The sequence below is a fragment of the Peromyscus eremicus genome, chromosome 7, assembly GCF_949786415.1.
Source record: "Peromyscus eremicus chromosome 7, PerEre_H2_v1, whole genome shotgun sequence".
In the NCBI taxonomy this organism is placed as follows: Eukaryota; Metazoa; Chordata; class Mammalia; order Rodentia; family Cricetidae; genus Peromyscus; species Peromyscus eremicus.
The window spans coordinates 98,508,324-98,525,318 of NC_081422.1; the positions used below are offsets into that span (position 1 = coordinate 98,508,324).

The window sequence follows — 16,995 nt, forward strand, 5'->3', positions numbered from 1 at the left end:
CATTACATTTGGCCACTGGGGCAACTTGTGTGGATGTCCTAGAGTGCATGCCTTTTCAGTTAGGGTGTAAATAACATCATTCAGTTCTGTCTGATAGGCATAGAGAAAGCTCTTCTTTTTCTCAGATGACTCACCAAAATGCGTTTCAGCAAGTTTGTGGCGGTTGTGTTATCAGCTGTCCAGAGCCCCACTAGATGTCTGCTCAGCTGTCTGAAAAAAGCAGATGTTGAGAAAGGTTTCTGCTTTAGCCATGCTAGAACAGAAAGGAATTTTAAAGAACAAATTTCATAATTATAAGAAATATGGCTACAGAAAATAAGTCAGGTGTTAAAAACTGTCAAAATTTAATATACAATGTAGAAGAATTTAAGACACTATTTCAAATACTAATATTTTGGAATTTTCTCCATATTAAAGTGCTTCACTAATAGCTACACTAATTTGTTTTAAAGCACTACTCTTTTTTTAATTACACTGACTTATTGAGAGAGAGAGAGAGAGAGAGAGAGAGAGAGAGAGAGAGAGAGAGAGAGAGAACGCACAGGTGAGTGCATATGTTACAGAGTTCAGAGGACAATCTCTGGGAGTCAGTATTCACCTTTCATTGTATGGGTCTGGGAGACTAGACTCAGTTTAATAGGCTTGGTGGCCAGTGCCTTTTCCAAGTAAGCCATCTGACTGGCTTGAATTTTTATATTATGAATATGACATGGATTCTTAACCCATTTAAAGAAAGCAAAAATTAATATATGTGCATGCACACACACACACCAATTAATTTGATTTGATAAAGTTATTACAAGTATTGACAAAACACATGAGGAATTTATGCTACATTTAAAGTCAAAACTATAATTTCAGAATCAGATATGCTCTGGGTAGTTGAGAGGGCCACATATCAGAAGCCATAATTTAAAATGGTGGAACTCACGTAGTCTGGAGTAAATAAGGCAATTTATGTTTCTTTTCACGTAAGTGACTAGTGGAGGAAAGATGGCTAACCAAAGATCTGGAAAAGGCCTAATAGGGTAGAAATATGTTTAAGATCCTTCCCTTTCTCTTTTCTTTCTTTGTAAAGTCCAGTACCTAACTGACCAAATTTCCTTAAAAATTAACTCTGAAAGCTTCCCATGTGGGGCTGCGTGATGCAAACAGTCACAGGAAGCAACAGCCTGGGCCTATGCTGAGGATTCACAAGCTTCTAGATAGCCTTCCCTAGGCTCCAGTCCCAGGACTGTGAATCAAGACTCTGACATGATAATGGAAAAAGGAACCAGATCCTCCCCACTCTAATCCTATCCCAAATTATCCATGAACAGGGAGGGATAATAGTCATTCCAGCATAAACCTTCATGAAACACTTGTATGATCCTAATGCTCTTTTGTTTACACAATGTTGAAATGTGATCTAAATCGAAAGTTAACTATGGGGATTAAACAACTTACCTGTTTGTAAGCATGCGCTGATCTGAACTGATTGTAAACATCGCAGTGTGCAAGTGTCGGGGTAAGGCACCCTCGCTTAGGGCAAGATCCTGCATCTTAGTAGCAATCTCTTTGTCACCTTCCTTTGGAAAAAGGGAAAGATGGTCCCTAAAAAGCTATCTAGAACAAACTCTTCCAGCTTTATAAAACCAGCCCTGCAGCTTTACACAAAGAATCAGGCAGTACACAATAAAATAAAATAAAAGCAATGTCTAGTTACCCCCCCCCCCAAAAAAAAAACACCAGGGACTACAGCTAATGTTATTTCTTTGGAATGAAGTTTAGTTTCCAACTAAATTTACCTTATGAATTATGCTAAAAGTAGGATGATTTCTTGAGTATTTATCAGCTAATAACAGGGACAAGTGGGATAGGGAGAATAGTAATTCCTATCAAAGACACACTCAAGTCAGGCTTACTTTTGTTATTAAAGGACAGTGTGATGTAGGGGCAACTCATTATTCCAATTCTACTTCACTAATACAGACTCATTTAGGCAACAATAACATACCAGGACTACTAGATATTGAAGATAATCAAAGAATTTTGGCTCCAAAAGAGCAATGTGATACTTAAGATGCTTGTGTAAGTGAGAAAGTAAAGCACATAACACAAAAGACAAATGCATGTCTGGAACACAGCATCATGTGCACGCACATCATTTTGTTTTGTTTTGTCTGAAAGGCAGGGTCTCAGTACACAGCCCTGGTAACTTACACCTTGCTACGTAGACCAGATTGACCCCCAACTCAAAGATTCATATGTTTCTGTCTCCAGAGTGCTGGGATTAAAGGTGTGTGCCACATACCTGGGCCACATGCATCATTTTGAATAGTATACAATCTGAAGTTAAGTTCAACAAAATGCTAATGTATTTCTCAGTGATAAAATAGGTTATTTTTATTTGTTACTTGTGTTTTTTTTTCCTGAATATCACAACTTTTTCTTCAAGGTTTATGTATTGTTTATTTGCCAAGATTGTGTACGAATTATCTTTTAGAAACATGAACTCTAATCACTGGCTATAAATTTAATGTGATATCTGTCTGTGAAGCCCAAGGTCAGGGCCTTGTCTATAAAGAATGAATGCTTGCCTCCATTATAGGAATGGCAAAATGCTGGAAGAACAGTGTCAAGAGAAGACTGACATCAGGGTTCTAACTGTTCCTGGCTGCCATAAGCTCTGCAAAAGTTAAGGATGTGGTATCCATTTTTAGAACTTATCAGCTAGAGAGGGAAAATTAGACTTCAGCAGTGTGTATATACACTAACTACACACAACAGAAACAAAAGCAAACTTTGATGTTCTAACCAGTTTGACATCTACATCCTTACAAAACATTTTTTTCTTTGCATACAACTACTTAAGGGCAAACTAATTCTTTGCTTTTCATGCATCACAACAGCCAAGTTTTGTGATGAACAGAATCTTACATTTTATCCGAATTGCTAGTATAACATAAAATACAGGAATTCAAAAGCCATTTAGATCGATGTCACTATAAACATCACAGAATGCAGCTGATATTTAGTGACTATGGTTTTACCTTTCAGAAATTTAAAGATTCAATTTTATGCAGATAGGTGTTTTTTGCCTGTTCTTATCTGTGTACCACATGCATGCATTGCCCACAGAAGCCAGAAGAGGGCAACAGATCCCCAGGAACTGAAATAAAAGACTGCTGTGAGCCACCATTTTGATGCTGGGAACTGAACCAGACTCCTCTGTAAGAGCAATCAGTGCTCTTAACCACTCAGGCATCTCTTCAGCCCATGGTTTTATCTTTTAAAGAGCAGGAGGCGAAAGCACTGAGCCTGCAGAAGCAGCATCTGGTGGCTACAGTGAGTCCTGATGCCTACAGCTTAGCAACCGCAGGAGAGGGACTTCTGTTGTCACACACAGTGACTGTCACACACAGTGACATCCTTTTCCCATTGACGCTTCCACAGCAGATCCCTTCAGTCTCAGTACCTCAAACTCAATGCACCCATGAACATCAATGAAACGGACAGGGAAGTGTTGACTTTATGTCACAGCAAATAAGCAAGGTGTGAGCACAGTATCTGGAGATGCCAGTATAAATACATTTTCAGTGTGAGCTCTATGCTCAAATTCTGAATAAAGATCTAAAACTACTTGTCTTATCCAGGGAACTGAAAGTTTCCCACCAAAGATCGAATGGCAATGTTGTCAACTTCAATTAAAAGAATCAACCAACATTCCAGGAACTTTAAGATTTCAAAATTATTCTCTCACCTCTATTATTGCCTTCATAACCAATCCAGCTCCTTTTACAATTGCCATGGAAGGATGCTTTAAAAATGAAGGGGAAAGCATCAGTGAATAAAAGAATTTCATTCTGACACATTTAGCTGTTACACCTAAGGAACACACACAATTTGTGCAAGGTTATAAGCTATAAAACTAGGGAAAGCAACACACTAGGAAAACCAATTAGAAAAAGATACATCTCAAAGTCAGATCAGAGTCTAATTTTAAATAAGTTGGTTTATGTAGGCAGGAAACAGGCAACACTTGCATGACTAACAATATATACTATAATTACCTGAGTTTGAATGATTTACATCAAGCACTAACAATACTAAAATCACAAATATATATGCAAACACACATGTATAAATACAACAAACACTACAGCATCAGATGAAATAATAACTGCTTTCCAGTGCTTATAAACAATATGGCTAAAACTCATTCGATTATTTGGACATTTGTAAAGAAAGGGAACTTTAAGCCTACGCCCCGCCTCAAAAAAGGGAAGCTTTTCACTACATCTAAAAGTATACACAACAGCAGTCAATAGCATGAGGAGAGCGCTACATGAAACACCAAGAAAGTGGCAGGTTAATAATCTCTGACACAGTCATGTCCAGGCTGTGCTGTCACAATGGAAGCACACACACACTATTAACACTCTGACCCAGCTGTGGGGAGAGCTCAGTAGCAGAGTGCTTGCCTGGTACACACCACAGGCACGGCCCTGAAGAACTGAGCCTGCACTGCAAAGGTGGGGAAGCACAAGTCTTCACGCAGTCATTCAGTCATCAGACAAGCTCACCTGAAAGAGCTTAAAGAGGGTTCTTCCGTTGGAGGCCACCATCTCTAAGAGCATATCAAACTGCTGCCCTTCGGTTGTCTCACTGTATGGAGCACAGAGGGCAAAGGTCAGGAAGTCCAAGAGTGAACTAATTACTAGGGCACCAGTCCCATGATCCTGAAAGAGAGCAGCACATTGCTTAGAACAGACACAGGGAGCTCCAGCTCCAACACAACAACGAACGACATGTTCCTTTCTCTGAATTCTGGGTGTCAGACACAAACAATGACGGGAATTTTTCAACAGATTCAAATTTTTATGACGTTTAAGTACTTAAGTACTATATTAGCTAATATAGCAAATCCCTTGTTTGTCATCTTCAAAAGAAACAATTCAAGTTCAGTCAAACCTTAAGAGAATAACCCAAATTTCTCAAGTACACATTCTAACTAAAGTTAATCTGTAACTGAGTGGGGAAAAGAAAGAAAAAAAGAGAAAGGGCTGGGAACTGGCTCAGCAGTTAACTTTTTTGGGGGTGTGGGGTGTGGTAGGGGGCTCGAGACAGGGTTTCTCTCTATAGCCTTGGCTGTCCTGGAACAAGCTCTGTAGACCAGGAGGGCCTTGTCCTGACAGAGATCCACCTGCCTCTACCTTCCTGAGTCCTGGGATTAAAAGCATGCAGTTAATGCTGTTGTGCTTCCAGGCAACCTGGGTTCAGTCCCCAACACCCACATCCCCCATGACGGCTAGGCTCACAACTACATTCAACTCTAGTCCCAGGGGATCTGATGACTTCGTCCGACCTCCACAGGCACTGCACCCACGAGGCACAGACATACAGGCATGCAAAACACATACACACATTAACTAAAAATAAAAAATAATAAAAAAAAGCAATCTAACAATGCTTGTAAAACCATGGCAATGTGTTTGCGTTCACAGAATTTCTGTCCTCTAAGATGTCCAGTGCCTGAGGGACTGGTAGTCAGTTAAGGAAGACTCATTTTTAGAACAATTTATTTCATAACATTTTTTTAAGGAAAGAAAAAATTCTGATATATCATTATAAAAGTCTGAAGGCATTGTTGGTATCCTTCTCTGTTTGTTGTATTAGCTAATAATAAAAATGAGCAATCTCCAATTGCTATATTAGATAATAAAATGCAGGAGTATTTTGTCACTGGTGACAAAGATGAAATGTGACCATTGAGGGATGAGCTTTGTGACAAAACAAATTCATACTGCACTTCTAGAACACCTCTGTATGGCATTTCCCATGAAGAAAAGTTTAATTACAACTTACCACATGGGAATTAAATTTCTCCAACAAGTTTTCCAGAAACTTCTTTGAAGAGAGAAGAGAAGCTTTGTTTAGCTGCTCTTGTCTTAAGTCATAGTCATCATGCATGGGCTATTGATTAAAAAGAGTGAGAGTCAGAAGCAGTGTCCTGTGCTGGCGGCACAGAAAAGGCAATTACAGACAGCATTCGTTCCACATGGAAGCAATTAAAAGACTATAGCCTTTACGTCACACGGCAGAAAGGAAACACGTGATGAGAAGCAGGCAGAACGAAGTTTCTCTAGTGCCTGATTAGACCTGATAGTCCCTGACAAGTAACCAAACATGCTCTTTCTATACACTACTGCACAAGCAATGTCCTTTCTCAGTCACAGGCCTTCTCACCAAAAGGAAACAATTCCCCACCCCAAGAATTTTATAATTTAAATTTGAAATGATGAAACTTAGAATTTAAAAGCAAGTGCTAACATTAGTGAAGTGGCAAATCCTTTTTTCTCAAGGTGACTGTCCTTTGACTGAGTGCCTGCACGCTGGTCAGAAGCAGGGTTCAGACCCTGCCCTAACAGAGGCTTGGGAAAGGTAAGGCGGGTGACTCAGCTGTGAAATAAATGGACTGCCAGGACTAACCACAGCCAGCCATGTTTCACACTATTTTTGTTTTATGTACTAGTTTAATTCTTTGGAAGGATTATTTGGAATAGTTAAGACAATAAACTTTAATTCACTTAGGGAGTAAACACAAGGTGTTATGCAGTGATTATGTATGTTTGTCCTCTATCACTAAGATCCCCTATCCAGCTGTGCAGTGCACAGACCCGAGACACATCCCAAAGTTGGCAGCACTCCACAGCTGTCACTGAGGCACATCTTTATCACTCGGCTTTCAGGGGTTACTTCTTCAGCCACTGTCATTACCTGAGCTCAACATCTCATTCTTTACACGACCATTAGGTCTACCAGCCTCTAACTTTTCTCTCCTCCATGTCCCACCAGAGTGGGTTTTCTGAAAGCCAAACCTAGTCTTGTGACTGCTCTCTTGTTGAAAAACCTTTCAGTTATCCTTATAAAAGTATAAACCCTGTTCTTTGTTCTGACAGAGGCTTTTCAATGACCATCATCTCTGCATATACCTCTAGCTTCAAGTTTGAATTATCCACCTTTGCTCATTCCACACACACTTAAAATCATTAACTATAGTGTCTGCTGCTTCTCATGCATGCCTTTGGACATGCCATCTTCTATGCCAGGCAAAGCCTACCCAGAACTGAGAGATCCCTACTCAAGTTTTAAAATTCTGGTCAAATGTGGCATCTGAGAAACACTGAGAATCCTTTTCCTCACCACCAAAGACTGCTAAATGCTGCTCCTCAGTGGTGCCATGGCCTCCACTTCACATCTCACATAGGGTCTAAGTGCTGCTCCTCAGTGGTGCCATGGCCTCCACTTCACACCTCACATAGGGTCTAAGTGCTGCTCCTCAGTGGTGCCATGGCCTCCACTTCACACTTCACATAGGGTCTAAGTGCTGCTCCTCAGTGGTGCCATGGCCTCCACTTCACACCTCACATAGGGTCTAAGTGCTGCTCCTCAGTGGTGCCATGGCCTCCACTTCACATTACACATGTGAGTCCACCTGACTAGCCTGCTAGCAATTTGGAGAAGGACTGTTTCCTAACAGTTTTACTTCTGACACACACAACACCCGTTAGTACATACAACATGCTAACATGTTAACTGAATAAACAAATGGAAATGCACAACTGTGGATGGTTTATGGAAAGGAAACCCTCCAGTCAACTTGAGAGGAATACTTACACACATGAGGGCACAGAGCATATCAACAGCCGCGTGGACGACGCCATTGTGGCTTCTCTTGAGTGCTTTCACCACCTTCACTCCTAGGCGCTCCCGAAACCTTCCAGAATATTTATTATTATTAAATTACAGGTCATCCTAAGTTTTCACAGAGGCATGGCATCAGTTACATGTTCTGAATTCCACCTCTGGAATGCTCTTTCCTAAACCTATTTGCTTTAACAGGAAACTTTTTTAGTGTTAACGAAAAGGCAACTAATTACTCAAATTTATTAACACAAAAGTCAGTGATATTACTAAAATATGGGACCAGTATCTAATATCAGCGCCATCTACCTTCCCTTTTCATTGCTCATGGATAAAAACTACCAAATCACCATATGTAAGTTACTAGATTTAGCCAACATAAAGAAATAAATTACTCAGCATTTTCTATTTTAAGTGGTTCAAAATCTTTACATAACGTTAGGTTCAAAATACACCATGAATTGTTAGTCACAGAGACCAAACCCAGGGCCTGGACATGAAGCAGCAAGCACTGTCCCACTCTGGCTAACTTACTTTGGAAGCTGAGTGAAGGCCAGAAAACCAGCTTTGGAGGCTACAAGCCTCCTCACAGCTTGGAATTGGCTCTCGAGTTCTGCATTTGAAGCAACAACATCTCCTTCTTGGGACAACAATGCTGTTATGGCATTATTGATTAGCTTTTCCTTGTTTTCTGAGAAGAGACCCTAAGTAATGAAAGAGTAAGTGATGAGTAGTGTTTCCAGAGCCAAAGTCAGTTACAATGAACAAGAGTACAATACAACGTATCTTACATCCTGTGTTACCGCATGCAGAACTCCACTGTAAGAAATGTTAGCATTGAACCTGAAGACAGCATCTGCGAAGTTGCCATCTACAAAGAGATGAGAAGGTTCAAGGGAGAGTTTAAAGCTTTGCATTCCCAGTTTTTAAATGACTGTCATGTTGCTGGGTGGAGATGCAATTACATTAAAGCAAGTACTTACTAGGAGGTGCAGCTAGAAATCTGAGGTGAAGGCTCTCAACTTCCTCGTCTATAGGCATGCTCAGTAACCCCCATCGCTGACCTTTGTGGGTCGGTGTCATCTTAACACAAACATCTCTGTTACCAGAGGCTCTTACTCCATCCAGCAAACTTGCTAACAAGGAATCTCTAAGCAAAGTTAAAAGTAAAAAGCTTTAGGTTTGATACTTAAGGGGACTCTGGGTCCGGAACGCAGCACAGGCCTTTCTGCAGGTAATGTGCTAAGGGATGTACTGGGGTTCAGTGGGCAGCATGAACTGCAGAGTTCAGCATGGACTGGCACAGTCAGAGCAGGCCTTCATCACACTGCTGCTGTATGACCTGGTATCAGGTAGATAGCACCCTGGTTTCATGTTTCTTGGTTTTGCTGTCTAAAGATTATCTATCTTTAATGGCTTTCCTTGGGCCTAACATACAAATCACAAAATTTACTCCATTAAAATCTTTCACAATTTTATATAAATTAAAACAGTTGGACAATCATCACAATCCAGTTTTTATACATTTTGACCACCACAAAAAGTTTCTTTGTGTCTATTTGCAAAGACCCGATCACCGATGTGCTACATCTACTTTTGATTTTTCAGGGAAAGTCAACAAAGCAGAACCATACAACATGGAGTCTCGAGTGTCTTGCTTATATTGTTCATCATCTGTTTTCAAGGTTCACCCAAGTTGCTGCATGTACAGGGTCTGCACTGCTGAAGAGCCATTCACTGTGTGGATACACAACATTCTGGGTACTGACTCAAGCTCATGATATATGCAGTGTATCTAGTTTTTGACAACTCTAAAATGTTACTATGAATGAATGTAAGTGCTCCTGTGGCTGTGTGTGACAGTGAAGATGGCCAATGTGTCAGTACCCAGAATCACCAATGAGACAAGCCTCATCAAGATTAGGTTAGCTTCTGGATACGCATAGAAACACAGACTAAGTTAACTGAGGTCATTTAAAATATGCAGCAATACCTTTTTCCAAATTAAATAATTTTAAAATTCTAAATTATAACCATTGTTTTCTATCCCTCACTGACCAATTTCTTTGCCCTGCACATACTATGATCACAAAATTATGAATTAAAAATAGATAGACATGCACACACAAACCCCTACCTTTCTGTTGAGGAGTATTTCCGAACTTGCCCTTTTATAAATTCAATGGTAAAAAGTTGTGGGTTTTCTGAGTCACAAACCAATGCAAATACCTAAGAAAAACAAAATTCAAACAAAAAGCTCTAATTGTAAAAACTAGGTATGATTCTTTTTCTTCTAAAGTCAATATTAAAAAATGTTACCTGCGCCAGGTGGTGGTTTGTGCACGCCTTTAATCCCAGCACTCGGGAGGCAGAACCAGGTGGATCTCTGTGAGTTTGAGGCCAGCCTGGGCTACAGAGTGAGTTCCAGGAAAGGCGTCAAAGCTACCCACAGAAACCTTATCTCGAAAAAAAACCAACCAACCAAACAAACAAACAAACAAAAAATGTAACCTGTCTATAATGTCAGAATTTAAGAATTGTTTTCAAGTTTCATTCAAATTTCATAAGCAACTGTGGAAATAAAAGTTTATTCTTTGTATATTTGGAAGGTAGTGTTTATGACCTACATTGTCCTAAAACTAATAAATACAAAGGTTAATAAATAAATAAATACAGATTATGCCTATTTCCCATTCACTTCTATTGTTGATTTCCAAGACAGGGGCTCATATAGACCAGGCTGGCCTTGAACTTGCTATGTAACTGAAGCTGGCCTTGAACTCCTGATCCTCCTGCTTTAGCCTTTCAAGTGCTCCCAACCTCCCAAGTGAGCCACCACGGCAGCCTGTTTCTCATTCCTTAGGAGTGAATAAATATATTAACATAGAAATTTAATCAACTTTATCAGTAGGAAGCTGGCCCATTTAAGCGAAGAAGGCTTACTCACTTCTCCCAAGGGCTTCAAGGTCGCAATGTTATAGGTTGCTGGATCTCGTTCTACTAAACATGTTTCTGTGACTGCTAGAACTCTTTTCACAGGTTCCTTCAAACAGTAAAATGGAAATATATTCAAAAGTTATTAAAGAAGCTGTCAAAACTCCCGAACAAATTTTTTATGTTCAACAAACATCTCTTACCGAATGTCTAGGAGATATTTTTTGGACCACAAACTCTGCCAAAGATGTGATAGACTCATCAGTGCTATATTTTCCAAAGCGAAGATTCAAATATTGCTCAAATTCTAAAGGTTCCTTCCTGATCCGCAGTGAGATCCCTATGTAGTTGCCAGCGTGTTCTATTGCACTTTTGATGATCTCTTCTCTTTGCTCTGATGCAAATAAATGCTGCACAAATTTTGAAATTTCTAAGTCAGGATTCAAAAAACTAAAACAGGGACCATATTTACTCAACACACATGGAAGAGATTAATTAATGTAACAATTCTAAGAAAAAGGCAACAGAACCTACGGAGTAAATAAGCAGTGTATTGTACTTAAAAACAAATACTAAATTAAAACACATAGTCTGCAATACAAAGCCTTAAACCAACTCAACCAATAGAAAATACCCCACAACTTCTCAAGAGTCTGGTTATTGCCATTTGTACCAAACAGCTTGCAATCTTCCAGGGAAGAGCTCAAGCCTAGGGAGGTAGGTGGGAATTGTGGGATAGTAGTCCCTGTTTCAATCAAGGCAGCTCTGAGTTCAACTGTTTTAGACTGTCATTTTCTTGCAAAATTATGTTAAATATTTGAATGCTTATCATTATTGAACATTGTTGCTACAAACCAACTGTCAAGGCAATAAAAGGAATGTCCCAACAGTTTTACCTTATTGCTCAACCATATGGCCTAGCTAAGTAACTGTGACAGTTAGGGTGTCACATGACTGTAGTAAGCACATTTCCCACCAAGAAGTCAATCATAGCAAATGTCTGCAGTCAGGGCAGAGGCAGCCTTTGGGCAGAAGACTTTGTTACTTTAAAATGAGGGGAAACATTCTTTTTCCTTTGGGCTTTCATGTTTTGTGTCTATATTCAGATATAACAAAGTATCTACCCTGTTCCTAGATCAGGGAAACCAGTATGGTACCCATCAAACACAGAAAGTTTGAGACAGAAAAAGGCTGACAGCACACTGCATGTTATCAATCCGATTATTTGCATGTCCACTGTTCTCTTTGCTTTCCTTTTGCTACCATCTACCCTCTTACGTATCCAGTGATCTGATACTGCCTTTGCTCTGCTATCTTGGGGATGGTATTTTATCCAAAGAACACTAAATTTTGGGAGAGTGTTTCCTGGACCCAAAGATGGCTACAGGAACTAACACTGTTAGGAAATGTGCAGTGAGGCCTCTAACTGGAGAGACACCAGTGCTTACATATGAGGTTGTAGACTTACGTTTTATTAAAGAAGACAATAATCTACAAAGATGGTCCTATCCAAGCATAACAGCTTCCATTACTGACTAACAAACAGGATTTCAGTACTGTAAGCAGTGTCTGATGTCTCCCAGTTTCTTAGTAACTCAAAATTACAAGACAAAAATCATGCTGCAGGCCTCAGACTTCTAGTGACAATACATGTTTTTATTACAAACGGCTAAACAGAGGACAGAATTCCCTATAACTAAGAGATTTCTAAATTACGTTTCTCAAGGAAAGCTTAGAAATTTTCAGGTATAACATGATGCTAATAAAAACTGCAGCACCATTTACGGACTGCTACTAAGCAATGCGCGCACACATACACACACACACACACACACACACACACACACACAAATGCATATACATATTCCACATAATGTGCATGTCATTCTCCTCACTTTAGAGATAGAAAACAGATTCAACCTTAGGTATCTCTCTCTGACACCACAGCCTGCCAGACTCTTGACACCACACTTCCTCTTAGAAGATATGTGAGTTATACAAGAAGTTTGCAAACAGTATTTTCTTCAAATTGGTCTATAAGCCATGTGTGTTCCAGTTTGTGTGGAGGCCAAAGGACAGCCCCAGATGCTGCTCCTCAAGCACTGTCTACCTCTTTTCCTCCCTACCCCCCAGACAGGAATTCACCAAGTAGTATAGACTGACTAATCACCAAGATCCAGCCTGTCTGTCTCTCCAGTGCTGGACATAGGGACTGCCATTGCCAGCTATTACTTTTGAACTGTTTTAGGTCCTACAGTACTTCAACTGAGTTATCTTCCCAGACTCCAGTTACATCCCTTTGAAATAAATGTCTTTTTACAAATACTACTTACCAATCTACTAAATCCTCCATAAAGTATACAAAATCCTCCTTGATAATCAGAAAGATCTACGAAGCCTTCAATATTCCTATAATCATAGGAACATAGCACTCTGTTGGTTACAGGATTTATTTGATCAAAGCCTCCAGGAGTTACTTCCAGAATCACAGGTTTCCTTGTATCACTCCAGTGGTGCTTATAGCAGTTATATCTCTAGAGAGAAGCACAGCAGTACCTTCAGGGTGAAATTTAAGCATGCCATAGAACAAAGTTACATTGACTGTGTAGTCACTGCTGAAAAGACCAAAAATCCAAATCCAAGTAGTTTTAACAGCTACTATCCAAACTGTAAGGTTGTTAATTTTAGCTAGGGGGTTGGGGAAGGATAGGAGTGTTTATTTCATTAAGAACGTTTATGCACTGAAGACATTATATTTTTCCTTAATTAGCCAAGACCTAAGTTTACACTATGCTGTGAAAGATTTTTAAACTACCTTATATATCTATATCTCTAAGTGGAAAGAGGAAAGAAGAGGAAATCCAGCTAGTAAAAGGATGTGCCATAGTCCCAACCACTCAAGAGGATGAGGCAGGAAAATTGCTTGGGCTCAGGAGTTCCGAGGCGGCAGAAGCAACACAGCCAGATCCTGTTTCAAAAGTTAAACAAAGCAGCAAAAAACAAAATAAACAAACAACAACAAAAAACCTACAAACCACACATAGCAAAAAGCCCTCCCAAAAGGAGACCCTAAAATCACACATGACATACAGCCACACCCAAAAAGGAGACCTTAAACAGAAAGAGAACCAACTGTATTCTGAGTGAGTTTTCTAAGGAAAAAGATTTTAACTTTTGATTAAGTTGAATTTCTGGGGAAGTCACAGTATTAAACACTCTGTATTGGCCCAGTTACATTAACATACAATTTATCTACATCCAAAAAATTTCTGAAGCCAAAATTTTACCAGTGGTATGACTTCTTTGATTTCTTATAATCATACCACTGAAAGGTTACCTTTGAGTTCTCATCACAACAGTAAGCCAAGTGCCCTGGGGATGCTGCGATCCCTTGCAGCAAATTAGAGTAGCTGGGCATCAGATGATCAGCATGATCAATATCCTTTTACTATTCAGTTTTTTCTTTTTATGTTTTATTATTAAATCAGCAATAATATGTTCAGACATTTTTCAACAAAATTTGTTTTTGTGGTTCTTTCCTCACTTCTAGTTTCATTCTTCAGAAAATGTTTAATGAAGGTCACTCAACAAAATGATGCGGCACAGAAGAAAACAGATGTAAGTTAAATGAAGCAGGAGACAGAGAAAGGGATAATAAGGTGCGAGCTGTGAAATGAATATCCTCCTCTACATTCCAACACCAGAGTTTTCTATCCATCTGTATGAGGAATGCACTGCACCATTCTTAAAGTAGAAAAGAACTGGTTGGCTGCTCAAGAACACTATTTTTGATACTGAGAGAAATTCTCCTGCAGGTGTTCAGCAAGGAGTAGGGCACTGCCGTCATGACCACTTCACTGACATCCAACAACAACTCAACAACATCACAGGACCAGCTCACACCTGTGCCCTCAGCACACTGTTCTATAGCTTCACACACAACAGGTCCATAAAAAGAATTCTGCAGAAAAGATAAAAGGATCTGTATCACTCAGGAAGATAGTCAGGGGCCTGATACTGGTTGACAAAAGGGCAGATAAGTGCCATACCTCTCCAGCAAAAAGGGCTTTGAGAGAGCACCAAATACGTGGTGTTTACCTTTTCTTGTATGTATGCATTCCTACGCATGATGTACTGATGGGTAGGTGCATGTGGAGGTCAAAGGTCAACACTGGCTGTCTTTCCGTCTGTCCATCTTACTGTGACAGGGCCTCTCAGTGAACCTGGAGCTTACTGACTGGCTGGATGGGCTGCTCAGTGATCTCCAGGAAGCCCTTTGTCTTTACCTCTCAGTGCTGGGATTACAAGCATGTACCTGGCTTGGCTTTCATGCACTGGGGAAGGGGCTTCTGAACTCAGGTCCTCAGGCTTGCACAGCAAGTACTTTATCCCCGAACCATCTTCCCAGCACAATGGTGCGTTCCCATTATGCTTGCTAACACACCCAAACTCACTCTGCACGATAGTCTCCATTTCTCTCAACTGAGAGCAGCTGCTGATGGAAATGTAGCATTATATTTCCTAAAGGACTTTGAAAGACCATAATTTGAGTATAGCAAAGGTGACAGCAGGCCCACGACCAAATTCAACTTCCGTAATCACCGCTTAGCCCAGTCAGCATTTGAAGTGGAGCCCCATCTTATTCTGGGGAGGTACAAGTGTCACATCCTCTATTTCTACTGTTTCTACCTCTAAGTTTGACAGGGAGGAAGTGCCTGGAGTTAACTGATACAAAGGGGAGACTATAGACCAGTTTCAGAAGCAGCTGTCATCCAAAGAGACACAGAAAATTCACCTGAGATAATTATGGTATGCACACCAAGTTGTAATTTACAGAAACCCGACAGAAGCTCCTCCATGACAATAAACAAGCAGCTCGTCAGCTGACATGAAACTATTTGAAATGGCTCCTGGGCGACCAGCCAAGGGCTAGCACTGAAATAAGCGCGGCTCTGGAAGCTTAAGCCAACAGAAAAATGTCCACAGAAAGAACCCGAGTTTGACAGGAGAGGGCCAGTTCTGTCAGCACAACAGAGTCCACTTCTAACTTCGGCCGAGATAGTAGTCCTCACCAGTGCTAGAATAGAAGGCTTTATTTTCCCTGTTAGGAAAGTAGAAACAGCCAGGCAGTGATGCAGATCTGTAATCCTCATTACCTGGAAGGCTAAGACCAGAGATCATCTGCCTGGGCTACTGAGGGAGGTCAAGGCCATCTGTGAGCATCTTACTTAGACCCTGTTTCAAACTTTAGAAACTGAGGAGTATGGGCAGAGTTTGGTGCGGAGAAAGGTTAGGTGTAATCTCTAGTACCAGGGGAAAAAAGTGCAAACAAGGGTAAAACCCATTCACGGTTAAGAATCTGAATATTTCAAGAGAAAAACCGAAAGTCCTCATCCCTTCTCCCCAAAGTCTCTGGTTTAATTTAAGTTCTGCGGTGACAGGCTAGAGAGACCTGGCTGGGAACGTCAGGACTCAAGCAGCATGACTTTCCCCAAAGCTGCTGGCACCATACTGGATTTCACTCAGTACAAGGCAGACCCAATTCGGGGGCATGCAGAAAGACAGTACCGAACCTCCCAGACCTCAGACCTTCCAGAAACCAAACTGCTACCAGTTCTAACAGTGCTGCTGCAGTATGGCGAGGACTGGTGTCACTGTGTGGAGCGCTGGAAGAGCACCTGAACGGCAGTACTGCTTGGAGGTTTATGTTCTGTGTAACTGAGCGTCTTGGCTGCATGTGAGCCTGGGCACCATGTGTGCACCCAGTACTGGCAGAGGTCAGAATCAGGTTATTGGAGCCCTTGGAACTTGGAACTGGAGTTTTGGTTGGTTGCAAGCTGCTATGTGGTGCTAGGAACCAAACCCGGGTCCTCTGTGAGAGCAACAGGCACTCTCAACTGCTGAGCCAGCCAACTCTAGCCCTACAGCATTTTTAACGCTCTGGTTTTTCAGTGGGTGATTTTTTTTTTTCTTATCTGACAAAAATAACTGAAATCTATTTCTTGATATTTGAGTTTCGCGTTAAACTACAATTCATCTCTTTCTCATGTTGTTGAGAGGCATTAAAGTTGTATTTCCTTTGGGGTTTACTGTAATAAGAACACATAGGTTATAGAATGATTTCTACAATGAAGGTAACATTTAATCACATATGCACACTGATAAATGTCAAATCTTACCCTTCCTGTGATTTTTCCCTCTGCAAAGTCAGTTCTAAATCTCTGTAAGAGAAAACACAGGTAAGGAAGGCTCATGAGTCAGCCCTTTCCACCCCAAACAGGTAAAAGCCACAACTCGGTAATTATGATGCTAAACTACGTTAAGAAAATTATAGTTTAATCAAGTTAATAATTAATCAAGACTGTGGGGATTTAC

The 16,995-nt window shown here is 40.5% G+C and overlaps 1 protein-coding gene across 1 annotated transcript in view; it reads right to left on the reverse strand.

Moving 5' to 3' along the window:
- The window catches only part of Dnajc13 (DnaJ heat shock protein family (Hsp40) member C13), a 124,179-nt gene that overhangs the window by 67,931 nt on the left and 39,253 nt on the right, over positions 1-16,995 (reverse strand). The window contains exons 5-18 of the mRNA XM_059268491.1: positions 16,800-16,841; positions 12,954-13,154; positions 10,824-11,030; positions 10,634-10,729; positions 9,824-9,915; positions 8,670-8,836; positions 8,478-8,557; positions 8,221-8,390; positions 7,660-7,759; positions 5,848-5,955; positions 4,566-4,721; positions 3,743-3,799; positions 1,447-1,568; positions 135-210 (exon numbers count right to left, since the gene is read on the reverse strand). Coding sequence (XP_059124474.1) covers positions 135-210; positions 1,447-1,568; positions 3,743-3,799; positions 4,566-4,721; positions 5,848-5,955; positions 7,660-7,759; positions 8,221-8,390; positions 8,478-8,557; positions 8,670-8,836; positions 9,824-9,915; positions 10,634-10,729; positions 10,824-11,030; positions 12,954-13,154; positions 16,800-16,841 — 1,674 coding nt within the window. The remainder of the gene's footprint in view (positions 1-134; positions 211-1,446; positions 1,569-3,742; positions 3,800-4,565; positions 4,722-5,847; positions 5,956-7,659; positions 7,760-8,220; positions 8,391-8,477; positions 8,558-8,669; positions 8,837-9,823; positions 9,916-10,633; positions 10,730-10,823; positions 11,031-12,953; positions 13,155-16,799; positions 16,842-16,995) is intronic.